Source organism: Lactuca sativa, chromosome 6 (assembly GCF_002870075.4).
Source record: "Lactuca sativa cultivar Salinas chromosome 6, Lsat_Salinas_v11, whole genome shotgun sequence".
Classification (NCBI taxonomy): domain Eukaryota; kingdom Viridiplantae; phylum Streptophyta; class Magnoliopsida; order Asterales; family Asteraceae; genus Lactuca; species Lactuca sativa.
Window position 1 is genome coordinate 177,692,535 of NC_056628.2, and position 19,630 is coordinate 177,712,164.

The 19,630-nt window shown below is 33.3% G+C and overlaps 2 protein-coding genes across 2 annotated transcripts; both read left to right on the forward strand.

Moving 5' to 3' along the window:
- Nucleotides 1-8,215: 8,215 nt before the first annotated feature.
- Nucleotides 8,216-11,050, forward strand: LOC111920905 (NAC domain-containing protein 17). Its single transcript, XM_023916473.3, has 3 exons — nucleotides 8,216-8,620; nucleotides 9,104-10,000; nucleotides 10,425-11,050. Exons 1-3 carry the CDS (start codon nucleotides 8,410-8,412, stop codon nucleotides 10,808-10,810), a joined length of 1,494 nt encoding a protein of 497 aa, XP_023772241.1. The 5' UTR covers nucleotides 8,216-8,409; the 3' UTR covers nucleotides 10,811-11,050.
- Nucleotides 11,051-16,982: 5,932 nt separating this feature from the next.
- On the forward strand, nucleotides 16,983-19,046 carry LOC111920907 (uncharacterized). The gene is made up of 4 exons (XM_052765117.1): nucleotides 16,983-17,311; nucleotides 17,392-17,544; nucleotides 17,618-17,966; nucleotides 18,232-19,046. The coding sequence occupies exons 1-4, from the start codon at nucleotides 17,015-17,017 to the stop codon at nucleotides 19,044-19,046; spliced, it is 1,614 nt and encodes a 537-aa protein (XP_052621077.1). The 5' UTR covers nucleotides 16,983-17,014.
- The last annotated feature ends 584 nt before the right edge of the window (nucleotides 19,047-19,630 follow it).

Below are 19,630 nucleotides of genomic sequence, written 5' to 3' on the forward strand. Positions count from 1 at the left end.
GGGAGAATAATTGGAGGGGGTGGAGGAAGTGAAATTTCAAGAGATTTGGATAGATCATATATGTCTAAACTAGACATCTAAAATGGGAGATATTCAAGTTAGTTGATTTTTAAGTCCTTAATATAATACCCAATATGAAATATTTCGGCTAGGACCCAACACAATATTTTATAACTTGGAAGAGGGATGTCGTAATCCAAGTTATAAGATATTTGAAGGTAGGTGAATGACGATTCACCAATTTCCACCATGAAAAACAAAATAATTTATTAGGTTTTAATTGGATTTGAAACTCCTAGATCTTTTGAGATTCATTGAGCTTTTTAATGGCATGTTTCAATCTCGATTGTGCCCTCTCAAATTTTGTGACTGGGATGCCGAGGATCACAAAACAAGGTGTGAATAACCATGCAAATTCACTTGGTACCCTTAATATTATCACCTAATCGATGTGTCGGTTACCCACACACGCTCCACCGATCTATGATAAACATTAAGTCACCCTTTGTTATCCTTACTAGTCCAAGTTAGTGTGTCGGTTACCCACACACGCTCCACCAACGACTTGGTAAGGTACAAAGTGTGAGTTTCATGGGCTAGCACCAAATTCACATTTTCCTAAGTAACTAAGATTGGGTATTTATAAAAGGTTTAGTTACTTAGTATTTATCATTAATACTTTTAATGAAGAGAGAATTATAGTCATGTCAAACCCGTTCGGCTAACGACCCTCCACCAGTCAAGGAAGCGGTGGGTGAGAGTTGACACCCATTAAACTGCCATTTTATAGGCAGTAGCCTTATACCCCCCCTTATAGACCGGCTTCGTGAATGAGGCCTACTAACGGTAAGCCTGACTTTGTTCTTATATATATATATATATATATATATATATATATATATATATATATATATATATATATATATATATATATATATATATATATAGGTATTAACTATTAATATTATAATAGTATAAGAGTGTATTTTAAACATTTAAAATACTTGGTGGTTTAATCTATTAATTAAACTATACTCTTAATTTAATTAAACTTAAACCATGTCTTTATGGAATTATTAACTCTTTTAATTAGACACTTTAATTAATTTAATGAAGTCCATAAAAGTTTGAACTTTAACTTGTAAAATTCTTGAGTTTGGAATTAAAGTGTATATGGGGTTTGACTTTACAAATTCCAAAACTTGAGGAACAATTCAAAAACTTATGGTTTCCATAACTTATGAATTTTAAAGTGGTTTAATGGGAAAAAAATCCTTCAAGTTCCATAACTTGTAGACAAGTTATGGAAGACTTTAAAAGCATTAAAAAATGTGACTCTTCATTTTTTAATAACTTATGGAAATTTTATGAGTTTTAAAATTCATAAATGTGACTTTTCATGTAACTTGAGGACAAGTTACAAAAACACATATTATGAACAACTTCTAGATTAATTTGGATTGAAAACAACTATCTCATAATTTTTCCTATTAATCTAAACAAACTCATAAACATGAACATTCATAATCAACATTTTTCCAGTATCATATGAACATGTATAAAACTTGAAATTTTGATTATTATCCTTTATTTGGATGAGAATAAACATTACCATAGTATCAAAGACAAATTTTATGAACAAAAACACTTTGCGGTAATGATTCTAATCCAAAACAGGCCAAAAAAAACTCGAAGATAAGCTGTCAGGGGGTCCAACTCGTCGAGTGCATGAACCAACTCGACGAGTTGGATGAATTTGTTCATGGACTCGTCGAGTCCATCACTGGACTCGTCGAGTCTGCTGTCCCGACAGCAAAAAATTCGATTTTTTTTAGTTTTTTCCAGCAACTTGCATCAAGTATAATTGAAAACAACCCATGGCTCTGATACCACTGTTGGGTTTTGGTATACTACAACATCATATGGTGCACATACAACCCTAAATACCTTGGATCTATGTTTTCACTAATTATACATGCAAATGGTTTCCAAGGTATTAATCTTACAACTAGCATGCATTTAACATAAAAATATAATATACTAGTTAGCATGACATACCTTTTGATGGAGCTTGAATTCTTGGTGTATTTGGCCTTAAATAGCTTAGCCCCAATAGTGTGGAAGCCTCAAATGGAATCACAACACACCATGGATAAAGGATGAACTTAAGAGAGAATTCCATGCACACAAAAGACACCATGAACTCTAAAAAGATACAAGTGGCGATTTTGGGCAATGAAGTATCTATTTATATGTGGGATTTCTAGGGTCATGGATATAACCCAAATCCATACCCATGGGTTTTATGATCTATGGTTCATGTGGCCCAACTCTTTATGTATCCATACATAAACTTGGTCCAACATGGATCCTAAGCCCAACACATATAAATATAACTAATTATCAGAATTAGTCCCCATAGATTTAATTAGTCTCTTTCGACCACTAAATTAATTCCAAATTAATTCTTGATCAATACTAATTAAAACATATGATTTCATATTAATATATTATTACTTATAATATATTAATAAACCATAAATAACCTTCTCTCAAAAGTCTATCCTAACAAATTGTCCTAATGATATGCAACCCAAATGGACCATGCTACTCCCGGGTCGAATACAAACCAATAATAGTTATGGGCTTAGACACCTAATCCAACAGTTCTAACATATCAAATAATTCGTAAGCTATTTTGGGGTCTACTTACTGGCTCCCACTGATCGTACACTTGCATCCTCCTTTAGTATTCTGAAAACCATTTGAAAAATCATTTTAAATTCTTGTCCTTAGTTTGAGACTGGAGAGACGCGAGTGTTTCCTCCAGTTCACTCAAACCAAGGATCTAGTACCAACTTGTAACATCCATAAAAATCAAGCCAATTTAAAACTTTTTAAATCATTCAAAAACCGATAATTATTACAAATATGTTTTCAAAATGGTTTAATGTCAGAGTATCCCAGAATCAATCATAAAAACATAAGGAGGTGCACGATCATGCCTTCACCTTCCCATGATCATAAGAAGTACCTGAAACAAAATAAACAATTGTAAGCCTGAAGCTTAGTGAGTTTTCCTAAAATACCAACACTATACAATCATAATCGTATCATATAAACAAACAACATGCATAATAAGCCATCAGCCTGACTGGACCGCCTTGCAGGCTATTAGTTTATCTGGATTGCTCTTCGAGCCTTCGACACGTCTGGACCGCCTCTCAGGGCCTTCAGCCTATCCGGACCGCTCGTCGGGACTTCGTCTTGACTAATATTCCCTCCCGGGTGTGCAATCTATCCGGTCTGCCCATGGTATGTTGGCCTTCAGCACAACGCATGTCCGCCTCAACCCAACCCCAATCAAATAATCATGTGCACATAAATATCATATGTTAGCATGTATATAACATTCAAACCGATCTAATAAATCACTAATCATAGCAAACATCCTATAACCAAGATACCGACCCCAACCGATCACTAACATAGTATTATCCTATATACCAGGATACCAACCTAACCATGTCACTAAGCATATCTTCATCCTAACTACCAGGATGTAAATCAATAAGCATATCATGCAATAAACTGGATACAAATCTGAAAAGGATCGGCATTGGTGCCTTCAACCCTTTTAGTATAGTGAGGACAACTCACCTCACATGTAGCTCGAGATGGTAATGTCAAACTTCTCCAAATACATCTCCAACTCTAACACCTTCAAAATGATGTCAAGATGAAATAGATTCAGGTCCACAAGATTCTCTTTGCTCCAAGATCCTTAGACTTCAAGCCTTCTTCACAAAATCCACCTTCCAAGCTTCTTTACACACGAAAATAGAGAGTAGGCGAGATTAGGGTTTTCTGAGCTCAAGAGGGACAGTAAGGGAGGCTGAGGGAGGCTTATGACCCTTTAAATAGGGTGTAAAAACATGGAAATTAGTGTTTCATCTTACAGATCCTACTCGTCAAGTTGGGGTCCTCCGACTCGTCGAGTAGACCTCTTAAATCACGCGGGCTGACTAAAACTCTACACGATGAGTTGGGTCCTCCAAATCACCGAGTAGACTTCCTTAATTGCATGAAATACCTAAAATCTCATTCTCGAGAATCGGGATGTTACACATTACTTGTATGGAGTACGGATGCGATAAAGAACAATTGATAGCTGATATGGTACTTCACTGGCAGATTTGGATGTTCATTTATCTAGCTAAGGTAAAATGCCATGTATGCTTTTTTGTTTGATTCTTCCTGGTTTAAGAAAAGTTGTCTTTGGATATTGATGTTGTTTAATATAATGTACATGTAGCATTACGTTTTAGGATGAAATGGAGATGTGTTTGGAATCTAATTTGGTTTTTACAGTTATATATTTTTTTTCGATCTAGTATCAACTACAAGTTTAAGCTTATATGGAGTTGCATTGAGAACTCTATGTATCATGAATTCAATGTGTTTAGTGATTAATTTGACATTCTTTTCTGATAAAACATTGATAATTTAGAAATTTTCCTCCCCTACCTTTAGAAAGAGTAAAGGGGAAGATTAAAGAGCTTAAATGAGAGGGGTAATACATGAGTACTTTTTCTATTTTGTTTCCAATTTGTACTTGGAAAATTTCTTCTAAAATGTTTGATCTAATTGGTTCTTAAAGAGTGCATGTATCTGTAGTGGTGAATATTGTTAATCTTTTTAGTTAACATTGAATTATTATACACAGGAAATTGGTTTAGTTGCTGGTAGTATGGGAATTTACCACATGCTGAGGAGCAGACTTCGTTCTCAAACCACTGTAAGCATCACTTTGGTTTACAATTTCTTAAGTTTTATTAGAAATGTCCTTATTTCTTGCTTTATATTTCCCTTTGTGTGTTGACTGTGACAATGATAGAGGTGAAGGGCATTACTGTTCAAGATAATCGACAAATACATTTTGTTATTTGTAGATGTGAATCTGTTTGCATCTTTAATGTTGTATTTTTCCAAATGCTAATGGAATCCATATTACTTCATCAAAAAATATATCTCTACAAAGCTATAAAATTGGAACATGTTCTTGATTCTTTTCTCCTTTTGCATTTAAATTGGTGTAAATCTTTGTGTATGTTCTCATAAAAAAATGGTAGTTAGGTGATGATTGCTTCTCAATTGTGAGTGGTTCCTCTAATATGAAAATCAAGTCGATCTATTGTAGGTAGGCTATGGAATTGGGTGTTTTTTACATAAAAAGTTATTAATTAATTTTTCCACATAATCTTTTTAATATAAAATATATGTTATTTCAGTATAAGAAGCCTTGGAAAGGATAACTCAATAGGGTTTGTGACAACAGTAGTTTTGGATACAACTTTCCAATATGAAGTTTGTCCATTGGTATTATATACAAATAGTTAAGCATCTGTAATCGATTGTTTACCCTTTGTGTATAAGAGATTTTCAATCCAAATGCATCATATGGAAAAGGTGCACATAATAACTATCAAGACTCAACATACAGTTTTGATAGGCTTCACTCTCCAATGCGATGGTTAGATAGGTCAATATATTCTAATCCTCAAACAAAAAATGCCAACAATGCTCCAGTTGCATCATGAAATCAGCAAAATGTTTGTCCTACTTCTCATATCATGGTATAAATTTTATTTTAAGTCTCTTAGCTTTGTGTGTATTTTTGTTTAATGCTTAATTTTGATTTTTGTTTTGGTGTTTTCAGAGTCTAAAAACAATGTCTTCCATGAATACAACAAATGTATACATGAACATAATGTATCCAAGCAAGTTATATAGGTAATATGGGACCAAGAGCTCGGAATATCAAGAACCAAAAAGGGTTTGCCCCAAGAGAAGGATGAGAGTAAACAAGTGATTTTCACTCAAGATAAAGAGCACGACAAAACATGCAGATTTTCTTAACACGTCTAGAAAGGCTACATTTTATATTATCAAATCTTATTGTGAAGATGGGATGTTCATAAGAGCATAAAGTATAATGTTTAGGCGAGTACACAAAATGGAAACAAGACGCTTATAAGCTTATCAATAGGCTCAATAGATTTCTAGAGGGTGCCATGCTTTACTTTTATTAGGTAAGAGTTTATTATTGTTTTACCCGTGTTTATCCTTTCATTTTCTGGCGCTTTCTTTTGATGATCACTACTATTGTTATATTTAGAAGTGAATACAAGTGGAAATTTGTAGTAGATAGGATTTGTTGATTTTTTATATAGGAAAGGAATCATAGATGGCAGTTTAAAAAAAGAAAAAAATAATAATATTACTATATGTTTGTTTTTATTCAGAAAATGAACATACTTAGAAATTTGCAAAGTATAACAAGAAGCTACTTTTTTTACATGTAATAACATTGTACTTATATTGTTTACTTAATCCGTTTCTATGCAAAAAAAAAAAAAAAAAAAAAAAAAATTACATAATTGGTCTATGTGTAGAAAAAAGATACATAATTGTTCCATGTACAAAAGATTACTTATATTTTTATAGCCAATAGTGGCAGCGTACTTTTTTCATAAACAAATAACAACATTGTACTTATCTTTTTAAACATAAATAGAATCATTATTTTGGATGCTATACTACACATGTTTTAAGACATTTTATTGGACCTTGTATATTTTTTTTTGTATGAATTCATCTTAAGGTTGTTTCACATTTAATATTATATTGGATTGAATTTGGTTATCTAAAAAAAAGTATTACTTATTCCATAGAGGTACTTGCCACCATTAGTAGAAACACATTGATAGCTAGCATAGAGGTATTTTCCATCATTAATAGAAACACATAGATAGCTAGCCAAATTCTATATTTTACGGTTAATAGTTATTGAAAAATAACTTTTATTATATGGGAACAAATTTTAGAATGATGATATAAAAGAAAATAGAATCAATATTTTTTTTATTACATCGGTCCACCGTCCACCAGACGGGTATAAGACTAATTATTACATATCATTGTCCTAGTAAAATGTCAAGTATGTCCTTTCAAAAAATGTACTACATGTATGTTAAAGATTAAAGGCTGAATATATTCATTTTATTAGTCTTCTTACACGATATCTTTCAAAAATATACTACATGTATGTTAAAGATTAAAGGCTGAATATATTCATTTTGTTAGTCTTCTTCCACGATATCGTAAACCAAGAATTCTTTTAAGAAAGAGAAAATGGAAAAATGAAAGAAGAAGGACAAAAGAAATAAACAAAAATTTTAAAGCCCAAGCAAGTACTATCCTGTTAGAATGTTAATAACGTCCTTTGACTAACAAACGTTAAATCTTAAGGAGTGAATATGTCATTTAATCAAAGGTCCGGTAATGTGAACGGAATTAGAAGCACAATGATTGAAAACAAGTTCTAGGATGTTTCGAAAATGATTAAATTCATCCAATAAAACCTTGTAGATTATTCAAAGTTATCCCTCAATAAATATGATAAATAAATAAATATAAGGTCAAACACCCGTAAACTTTGCAATATACCAGTTGGATACATCGACCCAACACGTGGGTACAACATATTTGAATATAAGAACAACTGAATTTCTGTATGATATGCATTATGCAAAGAAGCCATACAAATATACAAATATGTGAAAGATATATTGTAAAGTGTAAACACTTAAATATATGTATACAATGATTTAAGAAATGGTTTAAACTTTTTTTTTTCTGACTAATTATCGAGTTCGATCCTTTCATCAATAAAATTTAATTTAAACCAATAAATGTCACTTTAATATATTATAACTGCCTCCGTGAGATAGAGTTCGAAAAATGTTATTGTGTTAATAGATTTTTTTTAAAGTCAACATCTCTAAAAAAATATATTTGAAAAACTAATAAACACTAGTAAAAATTGTTTTATACTACCATCAAAAAGTTATTTTTCAAAATAATAATACTCACAAACCATCCACATGTTTGGTAATTTACTCATTTTACACACACACACAAAAGCTAATCAAGATACTTTTTAATTTATTTTTATTCATCATATAATTGATAAAAGCTTTTGTCAAAAATTTATTATTGAGTTAGATAAGATTTCCCAAACACCCTTGAATCAAAGAGTTGGAGGGTCAATGTGTCATTCATTATACTTTAGGTAGTCTAAATGAATTTAACCAAACTTAAGCGAGTTTCCAGGATATTTCCTTTTTTGCTCACTCACCAAATAAAGACCAGTAAACGCTTGGACCCAAGAGAAAACCCCCAAAGTCATCCCCTTTGGGGTCACAAATCTTCTCCTACACGCCTCTCTTAAATCTCTCAAGAACACTCTCCGATCAAAACCCACTTCAATTAATCCTAACCCAGATTCCATCAATCACCAACACACCTTCAATCGATCGAAAAACAGCTGTTCTCTGCCCCAATTTGATGGGTTCTGACTTGATTGAAGCAGTGACGGTTTCAAAGTCAAAGTCGGCGCCCTCTGCCGGAAAGTGCTTTCCACCTGGTTTCAGATTTCATCCGACTGATGAAGAATTGGTTCTTTATTACCTGAAGAGGAAGATCTGTGGTCGATCGCTCAAGCTCGACATCATCGGCGAAGTTGATGTCTACAAGTGGGACCCAGAAGAGTTACCTGGTATGTATACATTCCTTCGCTTAATTTTACTATATTTTACTGTCATTAACTGTATTTGGATTTGTTTACTGATATGGGTTTCGTTTTTTTGTTGAATATTAAGTATATGATCTTATTTCATGAAGTGTTTTGATTCTGTGATTATTTCGTCGTTAGGGTTTGTTTATTTTGATTTCCTTTGATTGTTGAATCATTAGGTTTATCACTTTTTCAAGTGCTTCGATTATGTGATGATCATGGGGTTGATTCTGTATAGTCTGGTTATTTGGATCTTGTTACTTGAATTACTTACATGATTGTTTATTACCTATCTTGATCTTGTCATGTACAATCTTGTTGGATTTTGATTCTTTTGTTGTATGCTATTGTTTGATTAGAGGAATGTTTGGTTGTATTGTTGTTTTGAAAGTGATCATGTGAAAGAATCTTTAAATCTTTAAATCTTTCAACAATTGATACTAACTAATCTCTTCTCAAATTCAGGTCAATCCAAACTAAAATCAGGTGATCGACAATGGTTCTTTTTCAGCCCACGAGATAGAAAGTATCCAAATGGTGGAAGATCAAGCCGAGCAACAATGAATGGTTATTGGAAAGCAACAGGAAAAGACAGAATCATCAAAAGGAAATCATTTCCAGTTGGAATCAAGAAAACCCTTGTTTATTACCAAGGTCGGGCACCTTCGGGCAGACGAACCGATTGGGTCATGCATGAATACACCATGGATGAAGAGGAGCTCAAAAGATGCCCGTTTACCCAAGAACACTATGTCCTTTACAAAATCTTTAAAAAAAGTGGGCCCGGTCCCAAAAACGGGGAGCAATACGGGGCTCCGTTTGTTGAGGAGGAATGGAGTGATGATGAAGATTGTGTGGATCTTGATGCTTTTTTGGTACAGAAACGGAATCTGATTCCAATTCCGATTGCAGTGGATGATGTGAAAGTTGTTGGAGAAGAAGAAGAGGAGAATGTGTTTACAAATGATATTGTTGAGTTTTTGAACAAGATTATTGATGAACCCGAGATTCCTCCTCAAGTCCCGGAAGTAAAAGAGACTGGGAATTGTTTCATGGAAAGTTGTGGCGATTTGAAAGATTTTCTTGAGTTGGATGATTTGGTTGGTCCTCAGCCCGGAATTGCCGATTCCATTCCGGAGTTCGGGTCTTTGGCGGAATTCGATCTCTACCATGATTCGATCACTAGGTTTGTGGAATATGGGCCTGAAAACTCGGGTCTTGGGAGTGAAGTTTTGAGTCATGGTAATGATGAATTTCAAATAAGTTGTGATTTATGGGATTACAACAATCATGGAGATAGCAGCATCACAACTACTACTACTACTCAAACAACTCAACAAGCTATTTCTTATCCATCATCAGGTACTGATGCCCTTTTTTATTTTTATTCCAATTAAAATTTTGTAAAAAAGTTGGAACTTTAATGGGAAAAGATCTTTTCCCACACTTTTATCTTCTAAGTAATTCTTTTTCGCATCAAGTCCATAGAAAACAACTCCCATAGAGTAAGCGAGACTGTTTCTGTTTTTATTTTAGATTGAATGAATGTTTTAAGTATGAGTAAATGACCATTTTACCCTTGTTGCATTTATGGATGATATGCTAACATTTTAAGAGCTCATGACCAGATGGCAATGGCATGAGCACTCTGAGCTTTGCTCGGGGAGTTCAAGACCAAGCTTTTTAAGAGCTTCTCTTCCGGCATATTATACATATAATATATACATGTAATCGTTAGCTGATTACAGAAGTTTTTTTTTTTTATTTTTTCGCGTGATTTTTCTAGGTGTATTAATGGAAGAAAATCCTGAATTTTACACAAATCAATGTCCTGAAAATGATGTGGATAATGGCAATGGAACGGGTTCATGGTTCTCAACAGCTTTATGGTCGTTTGTGGATTCAATACCAACAACTCCAGCTTCTGCTTCAGAAGGGAGTGCTCTTGTAAACAAGGCATTTGAAAGAATGTCTAGCTTTAGCAGGGGTAGAAACGTAAATTTAGCAGCTGCCGCCGCTTCTGCCGCCAATGGGTCGGGGTTGAAAAGGTTAGAGAAACCGAGTAGTAGGGGTAGGGGTATTGTATTTTTCTCTGTTCTTGGAGTATTGTTTGCTATATTATGGGTGTTTGTAGGGTCATCTATGGAGTTATTGGGTAGGTGTATATGGTAATTAATAGTGATTATGGGTAGCTTGCTTGTTGGTAAAAATGGCGATGTTAGCTGTTTGCTAACGTGCACCGGTCCATGCGGTGTTGTTTGCTAACGTGCACCGGTTTGTTCGGTGTTTTAGTTAACACGGTATGCTACGAGGGTGTAATCATGTGGGTCTAATTTGCAAATAAATGTCATTTTTGTATGTCATGCTTTGATTTTGTATATAAAACATCTAATCATGGCTCACTTAGTAAAAGGCTTGTGGAAGATGTGGGCTTATTGACCCATTGAACCAAGTTCAAATCATGGGACCTGAAAGAGGTTGCTTAGCATCATTGTCAAAAACGAGTCTTCTCCCCATAACCCTGAAATCGGGGTACCCTAGATTTCTTTTTAAAACCATTTTACATTATGTTATTATGAGATTTGAGTATTGTTATTGTTTAAGTTTATTTATTGATTTTTGGCCCATGGGTAAATGGTTGAGACATATAAGTTTATACAAATGCCTTTAGGATGCAATTGCAAGATTAAAATTTTATGAGAAACTAAAGGGTTAAATGATTTGGGTTAATTTATGTTATATGGTATATTCCTTATTTATTCAAAAGATAGTGCTTATATGAAAAATATATACAATAAGGTTGTGGGCTAAGTCAATGTGCATAAATACTAACATATTAACATGTATGTATATTAGCTATGTTTGTATGTGCTTTACCCCCATTAGCTTGTTGATAACTTAACCCGTACCTAGGCCCATGAAATTGTTGTAGGTTGTATGTAGTTCGTGTACATTGTATGTTTTGAATAAATGAATATACCATTCAACATGGCATTTATGCAAAATTGTGTCTCTCCCTCTCTCTTTCTAAATAGCCTATCTTTCTATCTTGATTGAGTCTTTCTAATTCTTCTCCTTTGTCATTGAATTCTCAACTGATCCTTGTCTCTCTGATCCTTTTGTTCATGATTTCTATGGCGGAACAACATCCTTAACAACCCAACAAATCCTTTGGGGTCATGAAAATCAAATCTTACATCCCTCTTCTCTTGTACCTTGATTCACTAAACTATGATGCGTGTAGAGAACTTTTATCTACATATTGCATAGGTTTTGATTTTATTGATCACATTGATGACACCTATCAAGATTCCATGATCCCACGACAAAGCCCATCGACCCTAAATGGAAATAGATGAACTTTATAATCTAGATTTGAATTGGGGATAGTCTCCTAATCTCTTTCCCCTCTCTTTATCGTAGTATGGTCGGTGCAATTCGGTATCTCACATTCACCGACCCTGACATCTCCTTTGTTGTCCAACAAATTTGTCTTAACGTTGATGAATGTCCTCAAACACATTCGCAAATATATTTGTGGTATTATAGACCATGACCTTTAACTTCATGTATCTCTCTATTCGAGTCTCATAACATACTAAGACGATGATTGGGGGCCGCCTGTCCACCCATCGATCCACCTTGGGGGATTGTGTCTTTGTTGGGAATGACCTGGTATCTTGGACCTACAAGTACAACATACGGTGTAATTTGTTGGTAAAGTGCTGAGCTGAAAGAGATGTTAAATGTAATTGCGATGTATGTTAAAACATTGTAACAAAATATATAGATCTCGCTAATTGAGAATTATTGGTTGCATTATAATTGTCATATTACATTACAACTAGATGTCTAAAGCATTGTAATAAAAAATAGCATTTAACAAAAATCATGTCTTCTTCTAGATTAAAGTACGATCGGAACTTAACTTAAGCTACTATTTTATACATTTAGACCAAAAAGAAAATACATATTTGGCTACCAATTTATGGCATCTTGAAGCTTATTAACATTTATTATATTATTTATTCTTTATCATTCATATATATATATATATATATATATATATATATATATATATATATATATATATATATATATATATATATATATATATATATATATATATATATATATATATATATATATATATATATATATATATATATATATACTAGTTTTTTATATCGTGGATAATTATAACATCTAAGAGAATAAATGTTTTAGCATAGATAATTTTGTTGGTTATTCTCTTTATTTATTGAAATGCGTAAAATTTAAATAGATAAGTATTTTAGTTGGTTTGTTTGTTGTAATTATAGCTAATTTTCATTAGGGGTGAGCGTTTGGACCGGATCATACCGGTTTTGTAGAAATTGGTAGGCCTTGGATGAGATCTGTTGAGACTTACCAGGTCCAGGTTCGATCCGATCCGATCTAAAGGTCCAAATGCTGATCCCTAGTTTTCATTGTAATAAGACATTAGAAAATTATATAAAACTTTACACTTAGCCAGAGTTTAGTGTTTCTTATACTTTTTATCAAGTGTAATAAACCATTTGTGTACGATGGATACAATGTTAGAAAAGTCAATCTACTAGTTATTGTTACTAATTAAAATTCAAATATGTGATATTTCATTTTGATATATGTGGGTAAATATCGTTGCAGGTCTCGAGATTACGACATTTAATGGAAAACAAGAACACAATTGTACGAATGAGGTTTTGCTGATGAGATATCTAATCAACATCATATAATAGTTTGCCTACTTGATGACTTCTTTATAATGTTGCAAATCTAAAAGTCTTGGAGTTAATTATTTTAAATCATGATATCTGTTAGGTTGTAATATTGTTTGTTATTAGTTTTTTTATGATGATTTGTTATGTTGGTTTTTTTGAGATTATAGAAGGCACACAAGAAACATCTCGAAGTAGTTTTTTACACCACATGGTGGTATGTTAGGTTGTTTAGGGATTTCTTGTTGTTTGGCATGAATCATTGTAAAAAGAAAGTTTTATTGATAAAATTTGCCCAATCGTACTTCTAGATTAACAATAGAAATATCAAGGCTGCAACATTAAGTGTGTATGTTGGTTGCAAAACATGGTATTTCTTTCATGTAATTTGTTTGTTCTGCCTAGCTCCTTCTAGCTTAATAAAATCGAAGATGTTCTAAAAAATATTATCATTTAAAAGTGGTGTATCTTATACTTACAAAAAAAAAAAAAAAAAAAAAAAAAAAAAAAAAAAAAAAAAAAAAAACATCTCAAAAGAATATGACTGATATATGACACATTGTATGTAAAAATTTTTCCAAGTCGGATTCTATTTTATGAAATATACTGTTAATAGCAACATTTAATGAGCTTTTACTTATAACAAAAAAGATAACAAAAGTTTTTATTTAATTATAAACTTAAAACACACACACACAAAATTTTACTTCCGAAAACAAGTTCTATAAAATAAAATAAGTATATACACTATTAGTTATTTCAATAACTGAAATCTAAAACATGAAAGCTTAAATAGTAGATATTTAATCTTGAATCCGGTTAAAAGAAATGAAACAAAAGAAGATTATATAAATGTTTTCGTTGAGATATTTGGATCTAATAAGTAGGGTTGGTGTACGGTTAATCTTAAAAACTCTTTCTATAACGCTTCAACAAAATTCAAAAATTTCTTGTATGTATTACTTAGACTACTCCCATCGGTGATATTTTGGATAGTCAGTCACAAAAAAACAAAAAAAAAAAATCAATTACAACAATCGACTGGTTTAATTGAACAACGCACTAGTTAAAAGAAAAAACGTGAACGGGGACTAGATTGATGATAAATAGAATCCTAGGTTGCAAACAACGATTCGATTGATGATGAAAAAAGAGAATTCTTGGTTCAGTTCTCCACCTTAACGATATAAAAAAAGATTGATCAAATTTTATTGAGTCTGACTCATAGTAATCATTTTTCAAAGAATAACTCTGGTTATCAAATGATTTAACAACCGGGAACAATTTACTTACGACACTGTCATACATATATCACTTTCTTTAGATTTTTTTGGATAAAAAGTATTATGAAAGTAAAATATTTTTATTTAGTTTTATATTTAAAATAAATAATTTATTTATTTCGAACTAAATAAATTATTTTTAATTTTCTAATAAATATTAGTAGAATAAAAAATAATCTTAAAATATATTTATTTAATAAAAAACTGTTTGAGTAGGGTTGTTAATAAGAGCACCCACATGGGGTGCTTTCAATTACTTTGAAGTGCATTCTTGGACAGTCTTTGAAAGTCATGTTGATTAAGTTATTGCAAGTGCCGAAAGCCTTGCAACAATAAATAAGTGAGACAATTCTTTACTTTATGAATTATGATGTCCAGTTTTAAGTGTATTATGCTATACCACACACATGCATATATAATATATAATAATTATAATATATTTTGAAGTTATAAATTAATAAAGTGGTACTTATAAAAGATGGAGAAAATTACACGGTTGGTCCCTATGGTTTGCTCTTACTTGCACGCTTCGTCCCTGGAAAGAATTTTTAACTCGGACAATCCCTATAACTTTATTTCGTTACCCGCCTAGTCCTTTAGTTAACTTTCCGTCTTATTTGGGGTTAGGAACTACTCACGTGAGTGGCATGTTGGGGGCATTTTTGTCCTTTCAGCCCTACAATATATTAGCGCTATTTAGAATACAGACGGATGGTTTTACGATTCCGATCATCGTCAAACGAAAACACACACAAACACACACTTGTCAGACGAATTCCCTTTCTTCTCTCAAACGAAAACCCTAGTCGCTAGCTAAAACTTTGTATGCTTTTCCAAATAATCAACAATGCCGGTTTGGAATTTAAGTGAAACACGAGGACGGATGATCAGTGAAGCAGAAGTTCGTCTTCAATATGGTAAGTCCGCCTAGTCCCTAATCTCGTTTTTATTTGCATTTGCTTCGTGAAATCCTACAACCCTAATCAAATGTTAATCAAAATTTTTGGGGCATTTCCTTAATAGGTGATCATCCGACCATGTTTTGCATGCTATTAAACCATGGTGGAAAGTTTACTGATTTTCCTAGAAGGAAGTATGTAAACGGAAAGAGACATTACGTTGACTTAATAGACATCGAGACTTTCTGTGTTCACGATATTGATGACATGATGGTGAAACTTGGGTATATCGATGAAAATCTACATGTGGAGATGTACTATCATTTTCGAAGGCCACTATGCGATTTGGATTTTGGCTTGTTTGCTTTAGCTTCAGATGATGATGTAAGGCATTTAGCAAAATATGTTGGCCAGCATAAGCTAATAGAGGTGTATACAGAGCACGGGCAAACGAAATTACACACATACTCGATGTCACCAAACCCATCTAAGGTACGTATAGTTGAGATTGATTGTACCCCAAAAAGATTGTTTTTGGAATGGCATGATACACAAGTTGAGCCTAATGATGTGTTGACATTTGAGCCTAATAGAAACAACCCTCCTGTTTCACCTACTAGAAATGAGCCTTCAATTGACAAGGTGGACATGGTAAGTGATAATGCAAACATCATGGAAACTGAAATTGAACATAGTAGTGATGATAATAGCAGTGGTGATGAGATCAACAGTGGTGATGATAGTGAGAGTCAAGATGGTGACTTTCTTCTGGACGAAGACAATATCATTGATGATGTTGAAGTTGACATGAGAGAATTCCACTTGAATGTTGACCCAGATGTTTAGTGGATTGGAGGTGCTTCTAAAAGAAAGAATCATGTAGTTACAGAAGATGGGAATGAAGCAGACCTTGAAGTTATAGATATGGAACTTTTCTTGTCCGACTCTTCATCGGATGATGGGATCGAAGGAGAAAGAAACAAAAAGATTAAAGCTATTAGAAGGGCGCATGAGAACGAAAATGCTCAAGTCAGTGAGCCTTTCTATTTATATCAGAAATTTAATTCGTCAAAGGAGTTTAAAGATATGGTTAACCAACATGCAATAGATACAAGAAGGGAGTTGGATTTTGAGAAGAATGATAAAAACAGAGTAAGGGTTGTATGCAGGGGAACCATAACAAGCCTAGTTGGTGGGACCGGTCAAGAAGTAGTCAATGAAGAACGTAAGTGTCCTTGGGTTCTTTTAGCCAGTAAGTGGAAACGTGACAAGGATTGGACAGTTAAAACATATGTTAGTGAACATAAATGTCTTCAAACAAGAAAGGTTAGGGCTTGTGATTACAAGTTTCTTTCAAAGCAAATTCTACAACTGGTGGAAGCAAACCCAAAAATTCCAGTCAAGGCTTTAAGGGAACAACTTTAACGTATCTACAAAGTAGATATTTCTAAGATGAAAGCCTTTGGGGCAAGAGAAGCAGCCTTAAAAATTATCAGGGGTGATTATGCCACTCAGTACAAGATCTTACAAGATTATTTGTTAGAAGTGCAGACTCAAAACCCAGACACCACTATCAAGCTTGATGTCGAAAGTGAACCAAATCCTGATGTTGAGACAAGAACCTTCAGACGCGTGTACGTGTGCCTTGGTGCTTTGAAGCAAGGATTTGCAGCAGGGAAGAGGGATTTTCTTGGGGTAGACGGGGCTTTCATGAAAGGACCTTTCCATGGTCAAATTTTATCTGTTGTGGTACATTTTCTCTTATGTTGTGGTTGAACCATGTATTTTGATTTATTTTTTACTTTTATTTATTGGATTGTATTGCACAGGCTTTAGATGGGAATAATGGAATATATCCTTTAGCATATGCTGTGGTTGAAGCTGAGACACTGAACTCTTGGACATGGTTTTTAACTCACTTGGGTGATGACCTAGGGTTGGCTTCAAATTCAAATTTTACATTTATATCAGACAGGCAAAAGGTTATTTTCTTGTGTTTTGAATACTAATATCTAAAGGAAAAGAAATCATTGACATAATGTATCTTTCTTGTAGGGTTTAAGTTCTGCCATCGCAGATTTGTTTCCTTGTGCAGAGCACCGTTATTGTGTTCGCCACATACACGAAAATATGAGGTCACGTTGGAGAGGGGATAAGTTTAAAGAACTGCTTTGGAATTGTTCAACAACATATACTGTGCAAGAGTTTGAAAAAGAAATGGAAGAAGTTAGAAAATTAAACCAAGAATGTTATGAGTGGCTTAAACAAATACCACCTCAACATTGGGCACGTTCTCATTTTACAGGTTTGACCATGTTATATATTATAATATATGATAACTATTGTTGTATACTTGTTATGCACCCACTCTGGTCACCTTATTTTGGAGAAAGGGTAGTTTGGGGTAATCATCAAATAAAGAGCATCTTGTTGGTACAGGGGCATTATGGGTATTTTATATTATTTAGTTGTTCTGACTGATAGTATAAGAGGGTAGTGGGATAGGAATTGAGATATCGATCTTTTCTGTTAACCTGGAATTATTTTCTTTTGCATTCTGTTCTTTACATTGTGTTGTTCTTGTTGTGGTTACTCATTAAATTAAGTGAGTTCATAACAATACTCTAATGTTTGCTAACCAATTATACATGTATTCTATTAATTAATAGGGATAGCACATTCTGATATTGTGATAAACAACATATGCGAGTGCTTTAATAGCAAAATAATAGACGGACGTGACACACCAATTATCAATTGCTTAGAGTTCATCCGGGAGTACATCATGAAGAGGATTGTGAATGTTGAAAAAGAAATTGACAAAGCAACAGGCCCTTTGACTCCAACAGCTACCAAGCTATTGCAAAAGATCAAAGATCAGGCAGAGGAGTATACAACATCATTTTGTGGAAATGGGAAGTACCAAGTGAGTGGACCTTGGCAAGATCAGTGTGTAGTGAATGTGAATCAACGAACCTGTTCATGCAAGAAGTGGGAAATAACTGGAATGCCATGCAAACATGCTGTATCTGCAATCTGGGACATGAGGAGAAATAATGGTGCAATTGGTATTCCAGAAACCTTTGTTCATGAATGTTATTGGCTATCAACCTGGAGGAACATGTACTCTTTCAAAGTGGATCCGATAAATGGTAGAAGAATGTGGATTAAGTCACCTTGTCCAACTACTTTGTTGCCTCCAAAACACCGTGTCCCAATAGGAAGACCAAAAAAGAAACGAAGGAAGTCAGCTACAGAAAAAGAGGATATGATTAAAGGGAATACAGTTTCTAGAGCACAAAAAACTGTTACATGTACCAAATGTAACAACAAAGGACACAATTCCAGGACTTGCAAAGGGCAGTTACCAACTGTTGGGAAGAAGGGAAAAAAGAAGAATGAGAAAGGAAAAGAGAAGGATAAAGGAAAAGAGAATGAGAAAGGAAAACAGAAGAAGAAAGGAAAAGAGAAGGATCCATTGTAAACTCTTTTATCATGTGATGCTCTTATTTTGGTTAAGCTATTATGTAATGTGATGTTTGTGTTGTGGTTAAACTATTATGTCATGTGATGTTTGTATTTTGATTAAACTGTATTGTGTTTAGTATCACCAAAACAATTGCAGTTGGTACTTAGACATTTGTTTTTGGTTAAACTCTTATGTAATGCTTTTGTTTTAATGTTATCTAATGGATCAATTATTGGTATGTTTTTGGTCATTTCATTTGGCATGTTTTTGGACATTTCATTTGGCATGTGTTTGGTCATTTCATTTAATGTTATATAATGGATCATTTGGCATGTTTTTTTGGTCATTTCATTTGGCATGTTTTTGGTCATATGTTAAATGAAAAATACCAAAAGATTACAGTTGCATTGCATCTATTAATTGTACCAATAGATACCCTTTCTCTCCCAATTCCAGCAATACAAGATGGTAATAATCCATTGTAATCTTTTATAAGACAACAAAGTGCAACTATTAATTGTACCTAAATATACCATTTCATTAAAATGCAGCAATACAAACATGCTAATATTACCCTTTCATTAGATTATCTTCAACCA

Excerpts from the sequence above, each read along its gene's own strand:
- LOC111920905 (XM_023916473.3), top strand. The coding sequence starts at position 8,410 with ATGGGTTCTGACTTGATTGAAGCAGTGACGGTTTCAAAGTCAAAGTCG. Across the intron at positions 8,621-9,103 it reads GGACCCAGAAGAGTTACCTG|GTCAATCCAAACTAAAATCA; the intron begins GTATGTATACAT and ends TCTCAAATTCAG. Across the intron at positions 10,001-10,424 it reads TATTTCTTATCCATCATCAG|GTGTATTAATGGAAGAAAAT; the intron begins GTACTGATGCCC and ends TGATTTTTCTAG.
- LOC111920907 (XM_052765117.1), top strand. The coding sequence starts at position 17,015 with ATGAAAGCCTTTGGGGCAAGAGAAGCAGCCTTAAAAATTATCAGGGGT. Across the intron at positions 17,545-17,617 it reads TTATATCAGACAGGCAAAAG|GGTTTAAGTTCTGCCATCGC; the intron begins GTTATTTTCTTG and ends TCTTTCTTGTAG. Across the intron at positions 17,967-18,231 it reads TGGAGAAAGGGTAGTTTGGG|GGATAGCACATTCTGATATT; the intron begins GTAATCATCAAA and ends ATTAATTAATAG.